This window comes from Trachypithecus francoisi, unplaced genomic scaffold (genome assembly GCF_009764315.1).
Source record: "Trachypithecus francoisi isolate TF-2019V2 unplaced genomic scaffold, Tfra_2.0 Lachesis_group4, whole genome shotgun sequence".
Taxonomy (NCBI): domain Eukaryota; kingdom Metazoa; phylum Chordata; class Mammalia; order Primates; family Cercopithecidae; genus Trachypithecus; species Trachypithecus francoisi.
In genome coordinates, this window is record NW_022681469.1 from 7763003 (window position 1) to 7787667 (window position 24665).

General features: G+C 44.7%; 1 protein-coding gene across 8 annotated transcripts in view; it reads left to right on the forward strand.

The window, feature by feature from the left end:
• Positions 1-24665, forward strand: part of PRKAG2 (protein kinase AMP-activated non-catalytic subunit gamma 2) — a 323078-nt gene that overhangs the window by 228290 nt on the left and 70123 nt on the right. For 4 of the 8 annotated variants that reach the window (XM_033193595.1, XM_033193594.1, XM_033193596.1 and 1 more), the window contains one exon: positions 15587-15656. The exons of 1 other annotated variant lie outside the window; for it this stretch is intronic. In XM_033193595.1, the coding sequence (XP_033049486.1) occupies positions 15587-15656 (70 nt within the window). Of the gene's footprint in view, positions 1-14601; positions 15140-15159; positions 15657-24665 lie in introns of those variants that run through there. 3 more of the 8 variants (XM_033193601.1, XM_033193602.1, XM_033193599.1) reach the window with 2 other exon arrangements.

A 24665-nucleotide genomic window follows, 5' to 3' on the forward strand; every position in this document is an offset into this window, starting at 1 on the left:
AGCTGTCACCTAATTAGAATATAATCTTCTGTAGGCAGACCCTGTATCTCATTGGATACCCAAATGTTACCTAGGATGTTTCTGGCTGCAAAGCAGCAGAGAACTCCAACTCAAACTGGCTTGAAGGATAAGGACATCTACTGCATCATTTATACAGGTACAGAAGCAGGCTAGGCCCCAGGCAAGGTGAGACACAGCCCTTCTCAATGCTATTACCTAGGACCCACATTCTTCTCTCTGTCTGCAGTGGCTTCATCGGAAGACTATTTCTCAATAGCAGTCGGGGCTGCATGCTTGCTTGTGGCAAGAACAGGGAATGGAGGGGGCTGTGCACACATGCATATGGGACCTGGCTGTCTCCAACCCTGAGTCCTCCCTGGTAGCCCAGGGTAGCTCAAGAGAGCTTGTCACTATCATGAAAGCGTATATGCTGCAACAGCATTTGGGTTATTCTAGGAAGGAAGGTAGAGGAAGAGGAATAGATGCCAAGTAGGCAGCCATGAGTACCCAGTCCAACTGGCTCCAGTGTGCACACGTCAAATGGTAGATACCACTACTGAGGTTACACAGGCGAGCCGAAAGCGGCAAATATCCATCTATCCATGTGTAATATGACATAGGTAATCTGTAATATTACATATATGTGTAACATATAGTACATATTTTATATGTATGAGCTGAGGAATAACTGAAATGATACATTTAGATAAGAATCAGAGTTATATGTAATACACTAAACACATAGCTAAAATTATACAGTATCGGGGAACTGCAAAATAATTTAAGAGGCACTAGATGATGTGATTACTTATGCAGAAAAATCCTAAGAAATCTACAAAACAACCACTAGAACTTACAAGTGAATTTAGCAAGGTCACAGGATACAAGGTTAATGTATAAAAATCAACTGTATCTTTTTATGCTAACAGCAAACAATTGGGAAATGAAATTTTATAAGCAATTTCATTTATGGGAATGTCAAAAAATAAATAGGAATAAATTTAACAAAAGATATCTAAGACCTCTATGGTGAAAACTACAAAAGATTGCTGAGAGAAATCAAAGGGCTAAACAAATGGAAAGATATTCCATGGTCATGGATTGGAACACTTAATACTGTTGTCATTTCTTGCCAAATTGATCTGTAGATCAAATGCAGCCCCAGCCAAGATTTCAGTAGATTTTGTTTTAAATTCTGTAATGTATATAGAAACATAAGGAACTTAAAGGACTCACAGCCATTTCTTAAATGAAGAACAAAGTTGGAGAATGTCCACTCCCTGATTTTAAGGCCTATTATAGAGCTACAGTAATCAAAACAGTGTGGTCATGATGAAAGTATAGATATAAATCAATGAATAAAATAGAGAATCCAGAAATAGATCCCCATATATGGTCAATTGATTTTAAATAAAGGTACCAAGGGAATCCAATGAGGCAGTAAAATCTTTTCAACAAGCAATGTGGAACAATTGGATTTCAGTGTGGAAAATATGAACCTCAATCCTTGCCACATATCATAACTTAAAAATTAAATCAAAATGGATCCTAGGCCTAATGTAAAAGGAAAATGTAAAACTTCTAGAAGGAAACATTTGAGACAATTTTCACAACCTTGAAAGGAGAGGAGGCGAAGATTTGTTAGATAGGACACAAAAAGCATGAGTCATAAAATAATAAATGGGATCTTTTCAAAATTAAAAACTTTTGCTCTTTGAAAGACATGATTAGGGATATGAAAAGGCAAGCCACAGAAGGGGAGAAGATATTCACTATTCACAGTACATGTATCTGACAAAGGACTTACATCCTAAATGCATTTTTTAAAACCCATTGTATTATCCAGTTGTGTAACAGATTACCACAAACTTAGTGGCTGAAATCATGCATTGATTATCTCATAGTTTCTGTGGGTCAAAAGTTCAGGCACAGCTTAGTTGAGTCCTCCGCTTCAGGCTCTTTTGTGAAGCTTGCAGTCAAGATGTTGGCCAGGACCAGGGTCTCAGCTGAAGGCTCAGCTGGTGAAGGATCCATTTCCAAGCTCATGTAGTTAATGGCAGGGTTCAGTTCCTTGCAAGCTGTTGGACTGAGAGCCTTAGTTCATCGACATGGGCCTCTCCTGCATGGCAGCTTGCTTCACCAAAGCCCGCAAGAGAGTGATCTGCTAGAAAGACAAGCCACAGTCTTATAGACAGAAACTTAATAATGGAAGTGGTGTCCCATCACCTGTGCTGAATTCTGTTGGCTAGAAGTAAGTCGCTAGGTCCTGCTCACACTCAAGAAGAGGGATACACAAGTACATGAATGCCAGGAGGTGGGGATCATTCATTGGGGGCCATCTCAGAGTCTGCTTGCCATATTCATACAACTCAATAAGAACAAAACCTCTAATAAATAAATACACAAAAGATGTGTACGGTCACTTCACAAAAGAAAACACATGAATTACCAATAAACACAAAAATATATCATCGTCCTCAAGGGAATGCAAATTAAACCCATAGCAAGAAACCTATACACCCACTAGAATGACTAAAATGACAAAAAATGTTAAAAGACCATACCAAGCGTTGATGAGGACATGGAGCAACTGGAACTCTTGACCACTGTGGGCAGAAATGTAAAATGGTACAGCTAGTCTGCGAAATGGGCGGTTTGTCATGTTAAACACACACCTACCAAATGACTCAGCCATTCTACTCCTTGGTATTTGCCCAAGAGAAATGAAAGCATGTTCCTACAAAGATTTGACCACAAATGTTCAGAGCCTTATTCCCAATGGTCAAAAAGTGAAAATATCCCACATGTCCATCAACAGGTGAATGAATAGACAAAATGGAGTCTAACTATAGAATGGGATGCTACTTAGCAATAGAAATGAACAAAATACTGGTATACTGAGCAACATGAATCTCAAAATCATTATGCTAGGTTAAATAATCCCAGAACAAAAGCACATATACTGTATGATTCCATATACACAAAATTCTAGGAAATATTTATAGTGACATAGTGATAAAAAGTAGATCAGTGGTTGCCTAGAAGAAGGGATGAAGCACAAAGGAGCATAAGCAAACTTTTGGAGTGATAAAAAATGTTTTTTTCTCTATATTTTATTTTTTTAATTTTCTCTTTAATATTTACTTTTTAAATTTTATTTTTCCGTAAGTTATTGGGATACAGGTGGTATTTGGTTACATGAGTAAGTTATTTAGTGGAGATTTGTGAGATCCTGGTGCACCCATCACCTGAGCACTATACTCTGCACCATATTTGTAGTCTTTCATCCCTCGCCCCTCTTCCTTTCTTCCCTCCAAGTCTCCACAGTCTATTGTATCATTCTTATGCCTTTGCGTCTTCATAGCTTAGCTTCCCACATATCAGTGAGAACATACAATGTTTGCTTTTCCATTCTTGAGTTACTTAACTTAGAATAATAATCTCCAGTCTCATCCAGATCATTGCAAATGCTGTTAATTTATTGTTTTTTATGACTGAATAGTATTCCATCATATACGTATACTGGTGATTTCATCCTAGCTCATCAAATTGTACACTTGGAATAGAAATCGTTTATTATAGGTAAATTGCACCACAATGAAAAGGGACACTACAAGTCATTCTTTAAAGGATTTACATTATGAGGTATGAAGATCCTGCTTCTCCATTTCCTTGGCTCTGTGTCCGCAGTTCACTCTAATCCACCGTAAGTAGCTACGTAACACTGGATAGTAAATGAAGACCACAGAAGTCTCCAGAATGTAGAAGATGTGGTGGAGGCATCAGGAGGTCCCTTTAATTTCAGCTGGAATATTGTACTTCCTTTTGATCACGTTATGTAGAGCAGAACCGAAGTGGAAGTATTCTGTCTCAATCATGTTTGTAATTTTTCACCAATTTAGGAATAGAGCTTCCACCCAATATGGGATTTAAAGGGACTGAAAAACAGTTAACAGTAATCTGTTCTGGAAAGGGTTAATGAATAATAGGTCAGTTGCAGGGGAGGGAGTAGAGAATAGAGAAGAGAGACTGCCTTGTGACACTATATCGTTCTGTGCGTTGCATTCTAATATAAATACAACATATTTCAAAGTTTGTGACTTAGCTGCATTAAGAATTGAAAGGTTAGGTGAACTTGGTGAGCAATACTTATTTTTCTATTTGCGAAGTATTATAAGACTAAGAGTTATCAACCTCTAAGAGAATATAAGTATTCACCTCCCAATAAGTCATGTTAAACACAAAGCTAACAATAAAATATTTTGATTGGCAAAAAAAAAAAGGATTTATTTGTGAAAGGCAAGAGATGTATACATTTCAGACTGTAACAAATGAATTTGAAGGGTAGCAAGCCAATGATGCTGATCCTCCATGTTTGTCGAGCTCCTTCTTGATATCTTCTATGCCAGTTTCTAGGCATGCCAGGGCATGTTCGTTCAACAGTTATTTTATTAACCAATTACCCTGGTTCCTGGCACATAGCCCATATTAAGTAAGTAAGTGCTGAATGAATGACTGTCTTCAGAAGCTTACCATTGTCTCCTATTTTGGAAATTCGAAGATAATTTAACATAGAGAATCCAGACAAAGGACTTTTTACGTTAATCAATTTTCTTCACCTTTTGTTTAATAACACTTCCTTTGAAACATGTTTTCAGCTGACTTGAGCTGTACAAAGTGGTTGCCACTCTCTCTGAAAAGATACTGTGGAATAAATTATCTTTAAAGAAAATCATAAATAAATGTTAGGGAGGAACTAATTTTTATAGCATCTGAAATTGTTATTTAGAAAGGTATCAAAATGACCAAAACCTTTTCTCCAAATATATTGATTAAAAACAATCAGCAGAATTAATACATTTCTTTCTGGGGAGTGGGGTGGTCTCACTTTGTTGCCCAGGCTGGAGGGCAGTGGCGTGATCACAGCTCACTGCAGCCTTGAACTCCTGGACTCAAGCAGTCCTCCCACCTCAGTATCCTATGTAGCTAGCTGGGACTACAGGCATGAGCCACTATGCCCAGCTACATTTTGTTTTGTTTTGTTTTTTGTTTGTTTTTTTGAGATGGAGTCTTGCTTTGTCGCCCAGACTGGAGTTCAGTGGCGATCTCGGCTCACTGCAAGCTCCGCCTCCTGGGTTGATGCCATTCTCCTGCCTCAGCCTCCTGAGTAGCTGGGACTATAGGTGCCTGCCACCACGCCTGGCTAATTGTGTGTGTGTGTGTGTGTGTGTGTGTGTGTATGTGTATGTGTATTTTTAATAGAGATGGTGTTTCACCATGTTAGCCAGGATGGTCTTGATCTCCTAACCTTGTGATCCGCCCGCCTTGGCCTCCCGAAGTGCTGGGATTACAGACGTGAGCCACCGTGCCCAGCCCCCCCCCTTTTTTTTTTTTTTTTTTTTTTTTTTTTGAGGCAGAGTCTCGCTCTGTCGCCCGACTGGAGTGCAGTGGCCGGATCTCAGCTCACTGCAAGCTCCGCCTCCCGGGTTACGCCATTCTCCTGCCTCAGCCTCCCGAGTAGCTGAGACTACAGGCGCCCGCCACCTCACCCGGCTAGTTTTTGTATTTTTAGTAGAGACGGGGTTTCACTGTGTTAGCCAGGATGGTCTCGATCTCCTGACCTCGTGATCCGCCCGTCTCGGCCTCCCAAAGTGCTGGGATTACAGGCTTGAGCCACCGCGCCCGGCCTTTTTTAAAAGATTGGGTCTCCCTATGTTGCCCAGGCTGGTCTCAAACTCCTGGGCTCAAGTGATCCTCCCACCTCAACCTCCCAATGTGCTAGGATTACAGACATGAGCTACTGCATCTGGCCAAGAATTAATGCTTATAGTGTTGAATATATATTTGAGATTTTTTTCAAATTTCTACACTACTTTTAAAAATCAATTGTCTTCCCTTAACAGAAACTAAAGTTGGCCAGGTGACGTCACTCATGCCTATAATCCCAGTGCTTTGGGAGCCTGAGGCAAGAGGATTGCTTGAGCCCTGGAGTTTGAGAGCAGCTTGGGCAACACTAGCCGGTTATGTTGGCACGTACCTGCACTCCCAGTTACTTGGGAGGCTGAGATGGGAAAATCACTTGAACCCAGGAGTTCAAGATTCCAGTGAGCTATGATTGCCCCACTGCACTGCAGCCTAGATGACAGAGCAAGATCCAGTCTCTTAAAAAAGAAAGAAAGGGCCAGGTCTGGTGGCTCACGCCTGTAATCCCAGCACTTTGGGAGGCTGAGGTGGGTGGATCACTTGAGGTCAAGAGTTTGAGACCAGCCTGGCCAACATGGTGAAACCTCGTCTCTACTCAAATATAAAAAATTAGCTGGGTGTGGTGGTGCGTGCCTGTAGTCCCAGCTACTTGGGAGGCTGAGGCAGGGGAATCACTTGAACCAGGGAGGCGGAGATTGTAGTGAGCCAAGATCGTGCCACTGCACTCCAGCCTGACAACAGAGGGAGACTCCATCTAAAAAACAAAAAAAGAGAGAGAGAGAGAGAGAAGAAAGAAGGAAACAAGGAAATTGAAATTGTAGGGTGGTGGCAAGAGCTGGCAAATCTCTCAGCCAGTATCCATGCCAGGATCTCATACCGCCAGCGAACTTTGGTCCTCAGATAGAATCTATTACAATAAAAACTGTCCTGCCATCATTTCTTAGCACAGTCACTTTTTTTCCTTCAAAATGTTAATTCCAACACTAAACGGAAAGTGACTATAATGATTTCCAAACAGGAATGAGGTCCAAGGGAAACATGAGTAAATTCAGTGAAGTAACTTCTAAACCCATTTATGCTACTAAACTCAACTGTTTTCCTACCAAGTTTTAATGGATGTCTGAATGAACAATTCATTTCACTCAAATATTTTTTGAGTGCCTACTATGTGTCACACACAGGCAATACAAAGATGATGAGTCATTCTTTCCCTTCAGAGAGCAATGTGGGACTTAAGAGGAAACAGAAAAGTAAATCCCAAGCCAGTGTGTTAAATGCCATATGGAAGCATGTGGGTTCAGAGAAGTAATTAACCAGGCAAGTTGTGAGAAAAGGTCGTGAATCAGGGAAGGAAGGAAGCGGAGGGAGGGAGGAAAAGAAGAGTAAAAGAAAAGAATCAGGGAAGGCTTTCAGGGAAAGATTGAGCTGAATCTTTTAAAATAGTAAGAGCTAGCCAAGGAATGGAGGAAGTAACAGGGGGAGGCCAGAATGCTCAGAAACCCTTACAGCAGTGAGTGTATGGTCTATTCCAGGACAATGCCTTAAGGTTCAGGTGTGGGGTGCACAGAGGGACATGGCAAGAGAAGGTGAATAAATAATCAGGCCCTTCCCCCCAGCTCAGGAGTTTGCCAAGAAAATCCTAAAGATTGCTGAGAGCCGTTGAATGGTTCTAAGTGAGAGAATAATAAGTCTGTTTTGTTTTTGTTTTTATTTTTTGAGACAGAGTCTCACTCTATCACCCAGGCAAGAGTGCAGTGGCATGATCTCAGTTTACTGCAACCTCCGCCTCCCCAGATTCGAACAATTCTTGTGTCTCAGCCGCCCGAGTAGCTGGAATTATAGGTGCATGCCCCACACCCGGCTATTTTTTTTTTTTTTTTTGTAGAGACAGAGACATGGTTTCACCATGTTGCCCAGGCTGGTCTTGAACTCCTGATCTCAGGTGATCCACCCACCTTGGCCTCCCAAAGTGCTGGGATTATACGTGTGAGCCACCATGCCTGGCCAAGACTGCATTTTTAAAAGGTCACTCTATCAGTCAGGGTTCTTCAGAGAGACAGAGCCAACAGGTGATAGATGATAGGTATGTAGGTAGCTAGATAGATAATAGATGATTGATAGATAAATTGATTGATAGATAGGTGAGAGGGGATTTACTGGGGGAATTGCCTCATGCAGTTATGGAGGCTGAGAAGTCCCATGGCAGGCCATCTCCAAGCTGGAGTCCCTGGGATGCAGGTAATGGTAGCATGGCTCAGTCCAAGTCTGAAAGCCTCAGAACCAGAGAAGCCAGTGGTGTAATTCTTAGTCCAAGGCCAAAGGCCTGAGAACCAGGAGGCTGTTGCTGTTAAGTCCCAGTGTCAAGACAGGAGAGCCTGGAGTTCTGATGCCCAAGAGCAGGAAGAGGAAAGTGTCCCAGCTCCAGGAGAAAGAGCAAGGAAATCCTCTGTCACCTTTATTGTTCTCTCCAGGCCCCCAGCTAATTAGATGGTGCCCGCCCACATTGAGGGCAGATCTTCCCCACTCAGTCCACTGACCCACATGCCAGTCTCTGGAAACTCCTGCAGGGACACACCCAGAAATAATGCTTTACCAGTTCTCTAGGGGTTCCTTAATCCAGTAAAGATGACTGGATTCAAATTTAACTATCATAGGCACTCTGGCTACACAGAAGCAAATAGACTGGAAAGGGGGCAAGACTGGAGGAGTTAAAGCTGCCCCGCTGGCCAAGCCTGAGAAAATGGAAGCCTGAACCAGGGTAGGTGTAGTGGGGATAGAGACAAGTGGATTGCCTTAAAAGAAACCAAGACGACAAGACAAGAGGACTGGGGCACAGTTTTAGATGAACTGCATCTGCGTTGGTGTAGAAAACTCCTGTGGAGATGGAGCAGGAGGCAGTGTGGAGCTCAGGAGAGCGCTAGGCTGGGACTGAGACCTGGACGTGTCAGGCACAGTGGTGGGTTGGAGATGCTTGGAGAATGCCCAGTGGGAATGGGAGCAGAGTGCATGTGCAGCTTCTGTCCAGCATCCAGGGGGTTTCACGTCCTTCCTTCCCCTTTGGAGGACACCCTTGCAGAGCAGAGTGGAGCTCAAGGAAGACAGCAGGATGCACAGAAACTGAGAGTTTTGTACGCTAAATTATTCAGGAGCTCCTTACCCAATATTTGAGGTTGATTTATTTCTTGCAGGAGCTATTTAAGACTTCTTTTTAAGAGGCAAAGCAAACTCATATCCGACCTCTGTGCATAAAGGAGTGCTTTTTTGGCAGTCGTTTTATGATTAAGTTTTCAGGCTGAAGTTTTCCCTTCTGATAGTCATTCAAAATACAGTGTTTTGCTGCACCTGGGCACAATTATGTGAGACACACCTTAATAATTTAGATGTTTTTTTCTTTTCTTTTTTTTTTTTTTTTTTTGAGACAGAGTCTCACTCTGTCGCCAGGCTGGAGTGCAGTGGTGCGATCTCGGCTCACTGCAAGCTCCGCCTCCCGGGTTCAAGTGATTCTCCTGCCTCAGGCTCCTGAGTAGCTGGGACTACAGGTGCGTGCAACCACACCCCGCTAAATTTTGTATTTTTAGTAGAGACAGGGTTTCACCATGTTAGCCAGGATGGTCTCAATCTCCTGACCTTGTGATCTGCCCGCCTCGGCCTCCCAAAGTGCTGGGGTTATAGGCATGAGCCACCGTGCCCGGCCAATAATTTAGCATTTTTTACCAACCAAGAAGTCACACTTGTAGTGGCTCCTGTTTCTCAGACATTCTCTCAATAAAGTCCAACTTGGGTCCCTCTGTTCCCTCCCACCACACTAAAGTCCAGTAACCTCAGACTGGCTGATGTTATCCAAATAGAAATGTTCCCTGTGGTGGAACTGCGCCAGGCTGTTAGCAGAACCCGGTGCCTCCCTGCCATGGTAGGCCCATTTTGTTCTCCCTGGAGACATCGGTCTGTACTATCAGGAGGGTTTGGGTGGTGGATTTGGTCTGTTTTTGCTACATCAAACATCCCTGATGCTGATGGCTTGAGACATGAGTTGGTGTCACAAGTGCAAGCCCCTTCTCTTTGCTTGCATGACATTGCCCACGCCCTTCCCCTCCCTTCGCCTCTTCTCCCGGCTTTCCCTGCCTGCCTGAAATAGCTAAAATTAAGTCTGGCATAAGTCTGTTAAGACTTTAAGAAAACATTGCCATAAAAGGGCAACTGACGACCACCAGCTTCAAGTTCTGTGTGCTGACAAATCCATCTGTCTTTTGACTCTGCACGTTAATGTACATACCTAAAAAGTAAAAGCCCTCAAATTCCTGAAATTGACTTAGTGTGTTAAAAAAAAAAAAAAACTCATGACTTTTTCTGTTGTTCTATGACTAGCCTCCTTTCTAAGGAAGAAAACATGAGATGTCTTATTAAGTGAAAAACCTGTGGAAATAAATTCAATCCCACTAGCACATTATATACAAACGTTTTTATTTTAGGCTACTCCTGTACACCCATTATCAAGTGGAATTGCATAAAACATTAATTGTTTCAATTTCTACTCTCTACCAACCTCGTAGTGATGGTTTATAGGTCTTTTCAGTCTGTGAACCACTTTTGCAGTCCTCCTGACATACTGCCACTTGCTGCCCATTTCTGCCTCCCAAAAAACAACCCATCACGATTACAGGTGAAATTGATGGTGCTTATCATAAACACCGATAAGAATTTTTTAAAATTATACTAAAATTATTGCAAGAAACAAAACCATAGACTTAAAAATAGAACAAGAGATACTTCCTGTGTGCCACCAAACTTTTTAAAAATTAAACTTTTTATTCTGAGATAACTGTATATTCACATATAGTTGTAAGAAATAATGCAGAGAGGTCCTGTGTACCCTTTACCTAGTTCCCTGCAGTGGTAACATCTTGCAAAACTAAACAGTACAAGAGAAACTGGAACCCTCATACATTGCTGGTCAAAATGTAAAATGGTACAGCCACCTTGGAAAACAGTTCAGCAGTTCCTCAAAATATTAAACGTAGAGAGGCTGGGTGTGGTGGCTCACACCTGCACTTTAGGAGGCTGAAGTGGGTGGATTACTCGAGGTCAGGAGTTTGAGACCAGCCTGGCCAACATGGTGAAACCCCATATCTGCTAAAAATACGAAAATTAGCTAAGCATGGTTGTGCGCACCTGTAGTTCCACCTACTCAGGAGGCTGAGGCAGGAGAATCACTTGAACCCAGGAGACAGAGGTTGCAGTGAGCTGAGATCGCACCACTGCATTCCAGTCTGGGGGACAGAGTGAGACTCCATTTCAAAAATAAATGAAAAAAAAAAATATATATATATATATATATAAAACATAAGGTTACCCTATGGCCCAGCAATTCCACTCCTGTGTATGTGAAATGAAACATGTGTCCACACAAACACTTGCACAGGAATGTCCATAGGAGCATTTTCACCATAGCCAAAAAGTGGAAATCACCTGAGTGGCCATCAGTGACAAAAGGATAAACAACAGGTGTGTCCACACAACAGAGTATCTTTCAGCAGTAAACAGAAATGAAGTGCTGATCCGTGTTACCATGTGAACGGGCCCTGACATTAAGCAGAAGCTGGTCACAAAAGACCACCTATGGTATGATCCCATTGATGAGAAATGCCCAGCATTGGCAAATCCATAGAGACAGGAAATGGTTGTCTAGGGATGGGTGTCGGGGTTGAGCAGGTAATGGGAAGTGACTGCTAATGGGTACAAGCTGTCTCTTTGGGATGATGAAAATGTAAACTTAGATAGTTGCACAATTCTGAAAATTCTGAAAATCATTGGACTGTACACTTTAAATGGTGAGTTATTTTATGGTATGTGAATTATATTTTAATAAAGACTTTTTGGCCAGGCACAGTGGCTCACGCCTGTAATCCCAGCACTTTGGGAGGCTGAGGCAGGTGGATCACTTGAGGTCAGGAGATCAAGACCACCCTGGCTAACACGGTGAAAGCCCATCTCTACTAAAAAAAAAAAAAAAAATACAAAACATCAGCCGGGCGTGGTGGTGGGCACCTGTAGTCCCAGCTACTCGGGAGGCTGAGACAGGAGAATGGCGTGAACTTGGGAGGCAGAGCTGGCAGTGAGCCAACATTGCACCACTGCACTCCAGCCTGGGCAACAGAGTGAGACTCCGTCTCCAAAAAAAAAAAAGATTTTTTTGTCATTTCCTCCATAGAATTAAATCAGTTTGGCCTGGCTCATAGGGAAAAATACAGGGTGATATCACAAGCAGGATATTGACATTGATACAGTCAAGATGTAGAACAGTTCAGTCACCACAAAGATCTCTTACATTATCCTCTTACAGCCATACGCACCTCTGGCCCTCTACCCCAGCCCCTGATCCTCGGCATCCACTAATCTGTTCTCCATTTTGACCATTTTATTTCAAGACTATAATATAAATGGAATCATACAGTATGTAACCTTTTAGGATTGGCTTTTCCCCCTCAGCATAATTCCCTGGAGATCTATCCAAGTTGTTGTATGTGTCAATAGTTGCTTCCTTTTTCTTGCTGAGTAGTAGTTTATGGTATAGATGGACCTACCGCAGCCTGCTTCACCATTCACGCATTGAACGACATCTGTTATTTCCAGTTCGCGCTGTTGCAAATAAAGCTGCTATGAACATTCATGTACAAGTTTTTGTGTAAATGTAAATTTTCATTTCCCTGGGATAAATGCCCAAGAGTATAACTGATGTGTTATATGGTAGTTGCATGGTTAGTTTTATAAAAAACTGCCAAATTGTTTTTAAGAGTGGTGGTTCCTAACAGGTCACAATGGCTCATGCCTATAATCCCAGCACTTTGGGAGGGCAAGGCAGGCAGATCACCTGAGGTCAGGAGTTCGAGACAAGCCTGACCAATATGGTGAAACCTCATCTCTACTAAAAATACAAAAATTAGCTGACCTGTGCTGAGGCAAGAAAATTGCTTGAACCTGGGAGGCGGAGGTTGCAGTGAGCTGAGATCATTCCACTGTGCTCCAGCCTGGGCCACAGAGGTAGACCCTGTCTCAAAAAAAAAAAAAAGCAATGGTTCCATTTTGCATTCCCACCAGCAGTGTAGAAGTGATCCCGTCTCTCCACATCCTCACCAGCATTTGGTGTTGTTACTGTTAAGATTTTAGCCATTTTAACAGTTGTGTAGTAGTATCTCATTGTGGTTTTAATTTACATTTATATAATGATCAATGACTTTGAACATCTTTTCATACACTAATTTGCCATCTGTGTATCGTTTTTGGTGAAATAGCTCTGTGTCATTTGCCTATGTTCTAATTTGATTATTTTCTCCTTTTTCTGTTTAATATTGATAGTGTTTATGTATTCCAGACATTTTAATTTTATTTTTGCTATTTATTAGAAAGCAGGGCTAACCCATAGGCAGTGTGCTAGTAATTTGTTGGCTATGTGGATTGCAAGTATTTTCTCCTACTGTGTAGCTTTTCTTTTCATCCTCTTAACAGGGTCTTTTGCAGAGCAAAAGTTCTTAATTTTAATGAGGTCCATTTATCAGTTTTTCCTTTTATGGACTCTGTTTTTGGTGTCAAGTCTAACTTTTGCCTAGCCCCAGTTCCCAAAGATTTTCTCCAAAAAGTTTCATAATTTTAAGTTCACGATCTAATGTGAGCTCATTTTTGTGTAAAACGCAAGGCTTAGGCTGAGGTTTGTTTTTGTCTTTTTACCTTTTGATATCCAATTACTGCAGTTCTATTGCTTTTACACCTCCATCAAAGATTGGTTTGCCATGTTTGCATGGGTCTTTTTCTGAGTTTTCTATTTATTTCTATTGATTATTAAATCTATTCTTCTGCCAATACCATTGTCTTGATTGCTGTATCTATATAGTTTGCTTTAATATTGAGCTATTTCAAGATTAAAGCATTCTCCTGTAGTCCCAGCTATTCAGGAGGCTGAGGAGGGAGAACAGCGTGAACCCAGAAGGCAGAGCTTGCAGTGAGCTGAGGTCACGCCACTGCACTCCAGCCTGGGTGACAGAGCGAGACTCCGTCTCAAAAAAATAATAATAAATAAATAAATAAAGGAAAGAATTCCAGAGCTTGCACCTTTCCATATATATTTTAGAATAAGCTTATTTATGTTAAAAGAAAAAAAACGAATTTGGCAGCAATTGCATTAAACCAAAAGATTAATCTGGGGAACTGTCATTTTTACTATGTTAGGGCTTCCAACTCAGGAATGTCTCTCCATTTATTAGCTCTTCTCTCATTATATTTTGTGATTTTCAGCATACAGCTACTATATATGGTTTCTTGAGTTTATGCCTAAGTATTAATTTTCTTTGAAGTGATTGTATTAATAAGTGATATTGTTTTAAATATTTTTCCATGTGTTCATTGTTAGTTTATAGAAATGTGATTGATTTTTCTGTGTTTATCCTGTATGCTATGATCTTACCAAACTCACTAGTTCCAGGAGAGTTTTTTCTTTCTTTTGTAGATTCTTTGGGATTTTGTATGTAGATAACTTATGTTATCTGCATAGGTGTTTTTCTTCCTTTCCAATCTGTATGCGTTTTCTTTCCTTTTCTTGCCTTATTGCAGGGCCTAGTACTTCTAGAACCATGTTGAATAGGATTAGTGAGAGCAGACACCTTGGCCTGGTTTCTGAACCTCATAGGGAAAGCAGTCTTGCACTATGAAGGATGATGTCTGCTGTAGCTTTTTACCATGAAACATCTTAGCTTTGTTTTCTTTTTCTCTCCCCACCCCTTTTCTTATTTAAAGGGGTTTAAGACTTAGGGATTGGCGCAAGTAAGATGACAAAGCAAAACAAGAGGCATTTTCAGGACTTCCTCTTTCAGGCCCGGCTTCCAAGAGCGCTAGGGCCAAGCTCCTTTCAGCCCTAATCGGTGCTGGAGCTAATCGCATTCGCGGCTCCAGTGCACTCTGCAGGGATGGGCCGTGGGGTCAGGGACCTCGGTCCCCTCTGGGCCTGTCCTGCCCTTCCAGGCAGCTAGTGGCTGCTGGCCGCGCCGCCTGCCAACCTGAGTTGGCCATAGTAGAGACTCAGATACCCAGCTCCTGAGCGGCCAGGGCCAGATTCAGGGTGTGTACGCTTTTGGCAGCGGTTCCCCAACCGAGAAGACACTCGGCTGCGAAGAGAGGACGCGAGTTAAGAGTTTCATGTTGGGGGAAAAAAAAAATGGATAGCGACAAAGTGCATCTACAGTAGGTGCAGCCAACGGAACGATTTTTGTTAAGGGGGCCAGGGATGGGCAGTTATATCTAAAATTTGGAAAGGGAAGAGGAAAGCGAGAAAGGCTTCCCTAGCTGGCGCCCCGGGGCGTCCTGCAGCCTCCAGCCCCTCTCCCCGCCCCCGCGCCGCAGAGCCCACACCTGCGCAGGTGGAGCCTGCGCGGCCGCCGGTGCTGAGAAGGTGAGCGGCACTGGGGGGCGTGGGAGCGGGGGGGCGGCCCGCGGGCCTCTCCCAATGGCCGCGCGGTGGGGAGGACGCGGGCCGCGTCCGGAAGGGGGCGCCCCGGGCCTAGGCGCGACCGCCCTCGGGCTCCCGGGTCCCTTCCCACGCTTCCTCCCGGGCGGGCCGTACCAAGGCGCGGGGGGGAGCGGCGTGTCCCACTCGCGGAGGGGCACGCGGGCCGCGGCCGCGCCACCTGCGGCGGCGGCGGCGGCGGCGGCGGCCTCGGGCGGGTGGGGGCCGCGCGCCCGCTCCGCCCCCGGCCCCCGCCGCCCGCGTCCCTCTCCAGGCCCCTCCTCCCGGCGGCGCGGCAGAGCCAGGCCCGAGAGCTCGGCCGGCCGCGAGCCCGCCGGGCCGGGGACGAGCGCCGCAGCTCATGCTGATCGCTGTCCTCCTCCTCCCCCTCAGGCGGCGCTGGCGGCGGCCCCGGGACCCGCGGAAGCCGGCATGCTGGAGAAGCTGGAGTTCGAGGACGAAGGTGAGTGCGCCCCGCCCGCCGCCGGCCCGGCGCTCCCACGGCCCGGCCGCCCGAGGACCTGGACCCCCAGGGACCCCGCGCCCGGTCTCTGGCGCAGCCCCATGGCGAGTTGCGTTCTGCGGAAGCCCGGGGGCCGGGGCAGGGACCAAGGCCGGGAGGCGGGCGCCGGCGAGCTCGGGCTGCGGGGTACCGGGCGTCCGCGGAGGGGACGCGAGCCGGGCTCCCAGAGCGCAGCCCGCAGCCCGGCATGCGCACGGATGGGCGGCCCTTTTGTCCTTACTCGCAGAACTCGAATTAGAGCAAGGTGTCAGGGAGCGCTAATTGTTTGTGCTTGTCACCATGCATTGGGAGGCAACCCCGAATCATACCCACAGTCCAGATCCTTAATCGTAGACTGGTGCCCTTATCTGTGCCTGTGAAGATACCACCGGCAGGGTGTGTCTTCTTTTTTAATGGGGAAAGTTAAATAGGAAAACCTGAAGAGGCTTATTGAATCGGTGTTGAGTTCAGGCGACCCTCTCACTCCATCATTTCTGTCGCCTCTCCTCTCGGTTGTTTCTTTCCCTCTCCTGTCTTCTTGTGTCTTACAGGTAAATGACTTGGATCTTATTTTGAGGCTGTCAACATTTGAAAGGCACAAGGTCGTTCTTTGGCAAAATTAATATTTAAAATGGAATGTGATGAGCTTTCACCGGGATCTTATTTTGAAGCTGTTAACATTTGAAGGGGATGAGCTTGCTCTTATGCGAAATTAATATGTAAAATGAAATGTGATGAGCTCAAAGTCGGGAAAGAACTTTATATAAGATGCTTGACAATTCGAGGACTTGAAAAGGCCTTCTTCACACTATCTTGTGTGCTTCCATTATTTATTTAGCAACTTCTCTTTTTTCCGGGAGTATGGATAGAATAAAGCTCTCGAAACAAAGAATGTGCCATGTGGATGCTGTCCCTTGTGCCAACTTTACTTTAATACCTCTGTTCATTCACAGTCAGGCAATTACTTAAATAAGCCTGCACAGCCAGCATGGACGTGTTAACCCAATAGAAATAGCCGGGTGCCTGTTATCTTTTAGATTCACTGCAGCATTTCACAAACATGTTAGCTGGAAGAGAATACATTCATAGTCATTGTCATTAAAAGTGTTTGTCCATATTTATTGGTAACAAATGATGCATTTCAGAATTTTACTGGACTTAATTTGCATTTCATCCTACAGAAAAATAATCCAGGGTCTTCATTCGAACCCATCTCACTATTCCTCAGTTTTATTGTATTGCAGGCCAAATCTTGGCCACTGTCCACAGGGTAGAATGGTGTGCCCGTTCCATAAGACTTTGAATGTCTAAATCACCAGGGTTTTGTCTCTTATGTTAGTAAGAATGACAGTCTTTTACATTTACAATTTTTGCATGTTAACAGGGAGGCAAGAAGAGACTAGAGAGCAGCTTCTGTTCGAGAGGAACCTCTACTACTTATTTAGCTATGTGACCTTGGACAAGTTACTTAACCTCTCTGTGCCTTGATTTTCTCATATCTAAAATAGAGCTAATATCAGGGTTTTGAGGATTAAATGAGACAATCCGTATCATGGCATTTAAAAACAGTGCAAACCCATAGTGAGTACTTCATAAATGTTAGTTATTATTATTGCTTAAGTGCCATTAAGCTTGTACTGAATTCATGAGCTTTTTAAGACTTTTAGTAATGAATCTCAACACAAGAGATTTTTCTCAACACAGATTTGGTGTCCTGTCCCTTTTCTTCTTCTTACTTGAGATTTATTAATTTAATTATGCATTTCTCTAAGCAGATATATACTCTTTTTTTTCTTTTGCATTGTGTCTGCCAATGTAATGAATGTAAAGTATTAAACCTAAGCATCTAAGAAAGGAATTTCCCCTCTTCACCCATCTATTTTTATCTGTATTGCTGTCTGTCATTCCTTTGAAGCACACTGAATCCCACGAATAACCCTGTCAAACTTTTCTAGATTCTTAAGGAGGCAGAATGTTAACCAGTGAGTTGGAAGCTGAGCTGAGCTAGAAGAAAGAACAGTGTTGGCGTGGTAGTCCAAATGCTGCTTTGTTTCTTTTGAACTTTAAATTGCTTATTCATCCAAAATACAGGAAAATTGAGTATCAAGCAGAATCTCACACTTATTTAGCAGGGACAAAAGTCCCAACAGTAAGATATTACACCTCTAAATAGCCTACATAATAGAGAGCCCTTGATGAGATCCTCATTTCATCTTTCAGCATCCGTCATACCCTATTAATGTCTTCATGTATGCATTGATGTCTGGAGGCATTGCTTCAACCAAGATATATTCCCTGTACGCGGAAACACATGATTATTCATATTTTCGTTACCAAGATTTTTCTGTTTCCTAAGAAGTTATAACTGATACTGTATTTGTTAGAAACATCTTGGAAGCACTGGTGAAGTTAGGAAGAAAGATTGAGTTCTACCCTACCTAGCTGGGTCGTCTTTGGCCTGGGTTATGACAGGAGCTGCCATCCCTTTTCTGCTGTCAACTCTTCTTACCACAAGAGGGACGTTGTAAGTAAGGGTGGGTTTAATGACCTCACTGCTCTATGGGAAAGTCTTGACCAAGTTCCTCTGTCTGTATATCTGTTATGTGCAGACTTCTCTTACTCCGCAGGCTCAGTGCCCCTCCTTCTCTGTGCATAAGAATAGCCAGAGATCTTTTTAAAAGGCCGATTCAGTTCTCTAGGTCTGGGGTGGGACATGCCCAACACAGGGGCTGCTGCTGCTGCCGGTTCACAGACCCCTCTTGGAATAACAGGACATGGGCTGGCCAACTTTTTCTGTAAAGGGCCAGATAGTAAAGATTTTAGCCTTTGCGGGTGTTATGGTCTCAGTTTCTGTCGCAACCACTCAATTTACCCTTGTAGCAAGAAAGCAGAAAGCAGCTAACACAATCCAATGGGCGGGGCTGGGCTCCAGGAAAACTTCTTTACCAAAACCCAGATTTGGCCCTCATAGTGTGCCGGCCTCCTGCTCTGTGTTTCCTTCACTGTGTCTGTGCCTTAGGAGGTGGCACGTGAGTAGGGCTGCATGCTTTCCGTGCCACACCGATCTTAGTAAGACTTCAGGGCGCAGCTCAAGTCTTATCTGGTCTCCGAGGCCTTCCCTGAATAACCTCTGTACTTCTCTGGCGTTCACCTTTCTCTCCCCCGTGCCTGCTGCTGCAGCTGGCACATAGCAAGTTCTCAGCAGTGCTTCGGATCTCAATGATTTCATTAAGTGTTTGTAGTTACTTTGTGGGGATATTGGGGGAGGAAATGGTTCTGTGTATGAGAAGCCTTGCCCGTAGCAATCCCCCGCCCCTTTTTTTTTGCTCCCTCCCTCCCTCAGGGTCTCACTCTTACCTAGGGTGAAGTACAGGGCTGCGATCTCAGTTCACTGCAGCCTCAACCTCCTGGGTTCAAGTAGTGCTTCCGCCTCCCAAGTAACTGGGACTTCAGGCTTATGCCACCACGCCTGGCTAATTTTTGTACTTTAGTAGAGATGGGGTTTTACTATGATGGCCAAGCTGATCTCAAACTCCTGGGCTCAACTGATCTGGCCGCTGCAGCCTCCCAAACTACTGGGACCTACAGGCATGAGCCATGGTGCCCAGCCAGCAATCCCTTTCTGTGTTTGCTTTTTACGTTTGTGATTGTTACACCAACCCCATCTTCGCTGTGTTTGTGTTTATCTGTATTAACTGCCTTGAACTAACTTACTGGCCAGGACCAAGCACAGAGTACTTTGTAAGCACCTAAACACAACTCACGAATGCTTTTTGAAATAGGTAATTATTCAGCAGTTTTATCTATGATTAATAAACCTGCTCTACTCTGGCACCACTTCACGAAGTCTGCAGCCTCTTCAGAGCTGTCTGCATTCTCTCCCAGCTGCCGTAGGAGTTGGGCTATTCCAAGTTTTTGATAACTTGCTGTGGCGGTTTTACCTGCTTCTTAGCAGAGAGTGTCTTACCAGACTGACTGTCTCTCCTCTTCCTCCTCATTTGCCACTTATTTCATCCCACTTCAGCCATTCTGTCCTATTCTTCTTCACTTGCAAAGATTTTCCAAAGTGGAATCCAGGCTGGGCGTGGTGGCTCACCATTGTAGTCCCAGCACTTTGGGTGACAGAGGCAGGAAGATTGCTTAAGGCGGGGAGTTCAAGACCAGCCTGGACAACATGATGAGACTCTAAAAATTTTTTAAAATTAGCTAGGCATGGTGGTGCACACCTGGGGTTCCAGCTACTCGGGAGGCTGAGATGGGAGGATCACCCGATGGTTGCACCACTGTACTTCAGCCCGGAGTAATTTCGTGTCTCAAACAACAACAACAATGAAGTAGAATCCTCTTTCCAGAACTTGCCTCAATCTTGCCTTCTTTTTTTTTTTTTTTTTTTGACACAGTCTCGCTGTGTTGCCCAGGCTGGAGTACAGTGGTACAATCTTGGTTCACTGCAACCTCCACCTCTCAGGCTCAAGTAATTCTCATGCCTCAGCCTCCTGAGTAGCTAGGATTATAAGCATGCGCCACCATGCCTGACTAAGTTTTGTATTTTTAGTAGAGATGGGGTTTCACCATGGTGCCCAGGCTGGTCTTGAACTCCTGGCCTCAAGTGATCTGCCTGCCTCAGCCTCCCAAAGTGCTGGGATTATAGAGGTGTGACACTGCACCCAGCCAGTCTTGCTTGTTTCTAGCAAAACTGGTCAACCTCACCTATAGTGATCAAAATAGGTAAAAGTAGGGCCACGTTTCGTAGGAGGGAAAGGAAGCGTTGTTTTTCAGTGAGGCATCTCGGGATTCAGGCCCAGATCTGTGATAAAGTGCCTGTATTTCCTGGACAACTGGTGAGGTCTCGGGGCTTTGTTCTGTTGTTGCTGCTGTCATTAAGAGCTTTCTCTGTAAACCCAGGGGGCCGGCATGCGCTGATCTTTTGCTTTTCTCTCTAGCTCCAAAATCAGACCTCAAAGCAACCAATAATCACTCTTTATAAATAAACAAAACAAAAATGTGTGTTCACTCAAAACTCATTCACTCTCAACTGGAGTGCATAAAACCCTGAGTAAGCGAAGATCGGTTCTTGTTGGGAGACAAAAACATTGCAGCTGTCACAGTGGGTTTTGGCCACCCGAAGGGCCACGGTACGTGAATAAATACCCTGTATATCTGTGCTATTAAAATGTCATGGGGGTAGGACAGTTAGGGGGAGAATGTATAAAAAAGACTCGGGGCGGGGAGCATAGTGAAAACAAGGCTTAGAAGCTGCTGGAACTTGCTTAAAGGGAGAATTGCCTGTCTGTATTTGTGGTCATCTATTGAATTATTCCCTTGTCTCTTGGCTCTCACAGACAAGAGTCAACTTGCAAGTTTCTTGACTCTGCTGTGGGGCACTGACCTCTGCTGGTGGAGATACCAAAGTGGCAGATGTGTGGGCTCAGCCTGGTACTTGCTGATCATTACTTAGGACACGAGAAGGCTCAGGTGATTATCTGCTTTCCAAACTCTACCCTTCCCTGCTGAGTTCACACACTCTTGGTAGATAAGAGACTTATTGTTTCTGGATTATGAGTAGTTACAATTGTATGACATCCCTGTAATTAAAGTTGTTCCTCTGGAGCTGGCCCTGTGTGTAACATATTGCCCTATTCCGTAGGGTCTAGGTACACATTTCAGTATCTCTGAAGTCAGGATGTGACTTCACATTTGGTGGTGTCTCCAACTTGGTGAGGTAGGGTAGTTGTCTTGGAGTAGATAGAGGTTTTGTCGCCAGAAGATCCCCGACTACTTTAAGCAGAGGACAATGCTGGGAGGATTCGGGGGTATCTGTAAGTGGGCCTCGCCACCAGGCTTCACAGGTAACTGGAACCAGCTGGAAAATCATCAGGGCCCAGGGCATTGAGCACCTCTGGCCATTGCTTTAGGGCCACAAAACCTCCCATCTCAGAACTTTCTCTGCTTCCTGGTGGATGTGTTGAAGAATGGCCTCTTGCCTCTACTGCTGCTCAGCTCCGACCCCACAGCCAGCTGAGCTGAGTCCTTACCCACGCTTCGGACCCCTGTGATACAACTCACATCCCATGTGATTCCCTTTCCTCCTGCAGCGCTGGGTATGGACCTCTCGCTGTCCTGTCCAAGGCCCGCATCTCATCTTGTGCCCTCACCCTGGACGTTGTGCTCTCCTTCAGGGCTCGGATTCCCCTGACACTGATCTTTCTGTGCCCATCTCCTTCCCTCCCCTTCCTTCTTCGGTTTGTTTTCTTTCTTTTTAACCAGGCTGATTCCATAAATGCCCGCATCCTCCCAGCTGTTCTAACAGGAAAGCTGTTTGACTCCAGGTCCAAGAGAACAGCTCCTTGCTGCTGCTCCTGGCTTGTTCACCTCTCTCCCTCACTCCCAGCCAGTGTCATCTTCCTATGAACCATTCTAGCAGCCGAGCTCTCCCAGCGCCTGCTCTGTCCCCTCCAATTAATTTGCCGTGCTGCTGTTGGAGATATTTCCTTCAAACATATTTCTAATCCCGTCGCCTCCGGTACTTCTCCTTCGCCTGTAGGAGTCCGCACTTCCCGGCACGCCCTCCTTGCCCCCTTCTTCTCCCTCCCCAGCCTCACCTGGTGCCTCTGTCCTTGCATTTCCCTCCAGCTACTCTGGCCTTTGTCAGCTTCCTCAAACTGCCTTGCTTCTCCAGGCCTGCCAGACTTTACACAGACAGCGCCTGCTCTCTGGATCGTTCCTTCCTCTCTTTTGCTCCAAGTCTCAGGTTAGATGTCACTTCCTCAGGGAAGCCTTCCCAGAAGCCCCGATGAGGACTTCCCGGGCTATCTCATGATCCCTCACAATTGATAGGTGCTGTTGGGGGGATGCACTTCTTTGTATTTCCCACTAACTCCTCCTATTTCTTTGCCATTACATGGTAAGCTCTGTGAGGATGGAGACTGAAAACTTAGTATTTGCCAGGTCTTGAGGCTACCGGAATGAGTGAAACTTGGTTTTCAGTAAACACTTGTCACACAAATGAACGTATATATTTTGGAGCTTATGCTTTTACTCTGGCACCTAGGCTTGCCATACTTCAGGTGGTTAATGTTATTTCTTACAAAGATCTAAGGCATTTCTATTTGAGGCATTGGAGAAATGAGAGAGAATGCATTTGCCATGTTGACAGTGCACGAATCAAAGAGCAGTGAGGGCGGAGCAACAGAGGAAGTGAAATGACTGAGTGAACTCCGGAGATGTGGAAGCCTTCTCCACCCAACGGTGACGTCAGGGCTTGTGACGTTGACAGCTGAGTAACTCGAAGGCAGTAGCAAGTGGGTAGAGGGGGACGGCTCGCCTGCGGAATCTGGCATCCAAGGAAAGCACCTTGACACCTTCCTTTCATGGCCGTGCTAAGGTTAGGGGAAACAGAGTCAGGTTCATCTCTGATATGAAAAGGGAAGCGCGATTTTGGGGAAGGGAACTCGTCTGGGAACCTTCTGGCTAAATTTTAGTCACTTTTTAATCTGTTTAATATGCTGCCTTGGCCGAGTGCTGTGGCTCACCCTGTAATCCCAGCACTTTGGGAGGCCAAGGTGGATGGATCTTTTGAGTCCAGGAGTTTGAGATTGGCCTCGGCAACATGGTGAAACCCTGTCTCTATAAAAATAAATAAATAATACAAAAAATTAGCCAGGCACGGGAGGTGGGAAGATCACCTGAGTTCAGGAGGTTGAGGCTGCACTGAACCATAATGACATCACTGCATTCTAGCTGAGGCAACAGAGCGAGACCTTGTCTCAAAAAATACACACACACACACACACACACACACACACACACACACTGCCTTCTGTCCCACTTGGAGCTGTTTCCCACGTATCTGAATTTATATAACATCAATAAAGATTGTGAATATCATGGTAACTGATTCATTTTATTTTAGGTTGTACTTTGGTCATTTGTAACTAACAGGAAGTTGCTAGCAATACATTGTTATTTTATGAATCCTTTTCCACATTTTCTTGGAAGTGGAATGTTTCATTGCTCCATCAGGACCTCCTCCCCAGGACACACATGCGCATTCTAACACGCTTATTTACCCCCTTTTCTTGACTCTCACTCTTCACGTTGATTTCTCTAGCTTTGAAGCTTATACATACAATGTACCCCCTTTTTTAATGCATGTGTAATTAGAGCCATAGCAATTCAGAGCATGAGTCGGATTCACCTTAGAGTCTCGTTTCTTCTGCCTAATGACACCTTTAGTAAGTTACTTAAAGTGAAACCTTTAGTAAGGTACTTAAAGCTTTGGTTTCTTCATGTGTAACTTGGACATAATAGTACATAGCCAGGAGGATTATATGTGGATTAAATAACATGGGCATGACATCCACTAGAGCAGGGGTCCCCAACCCCCTAGCCACACACCACTACTGTTAGGAAGCGGCCCACACAGCAGGTGAGCAGCAGGCAAGCAAGCATCACCTCCTGAGCTCGGCCTCCTGTCAGAGCAGCAGCAGCATTAGATTGTCATAGGAGCACGAACCCTACTGGGAACTGCACAAGCGAGGGATCTAGGCTGCACACTCTTTATGAGCTTTTCTTTTTTTTTTTTTTTTTTTTGAGGCAGAGTCTTGCTTTGTCACCCAGGCTGGAGTGCAGTGGTGAAATCTTGGTTCACTGCAACCTCCACCTCCCAGGTTCCAGCGATTCTCCTGCCTCAGCCTCCCAAGTAGCTGGGATTACAGGTGCTTGCCACCATGCCCAACTAATTTTTGTATTTTTGTAGAGACGGGGTTTTACCATGTTGGCCAGGCTGGTCTCGAACTCCTGACATCGTGATCCGCCCGCCTCAGCCTCCCAAAGTGCTGGGATTATAGGCGTGAGCCACTGTGCCCGGCCTTCCTTATGAGACTCTAACTCATGTCAAATGATCTGAGGTGGAACAATTTCATCCTGAAACCATCTCCCCCGCTCCCCCATCCATCGAAAAATTGACTT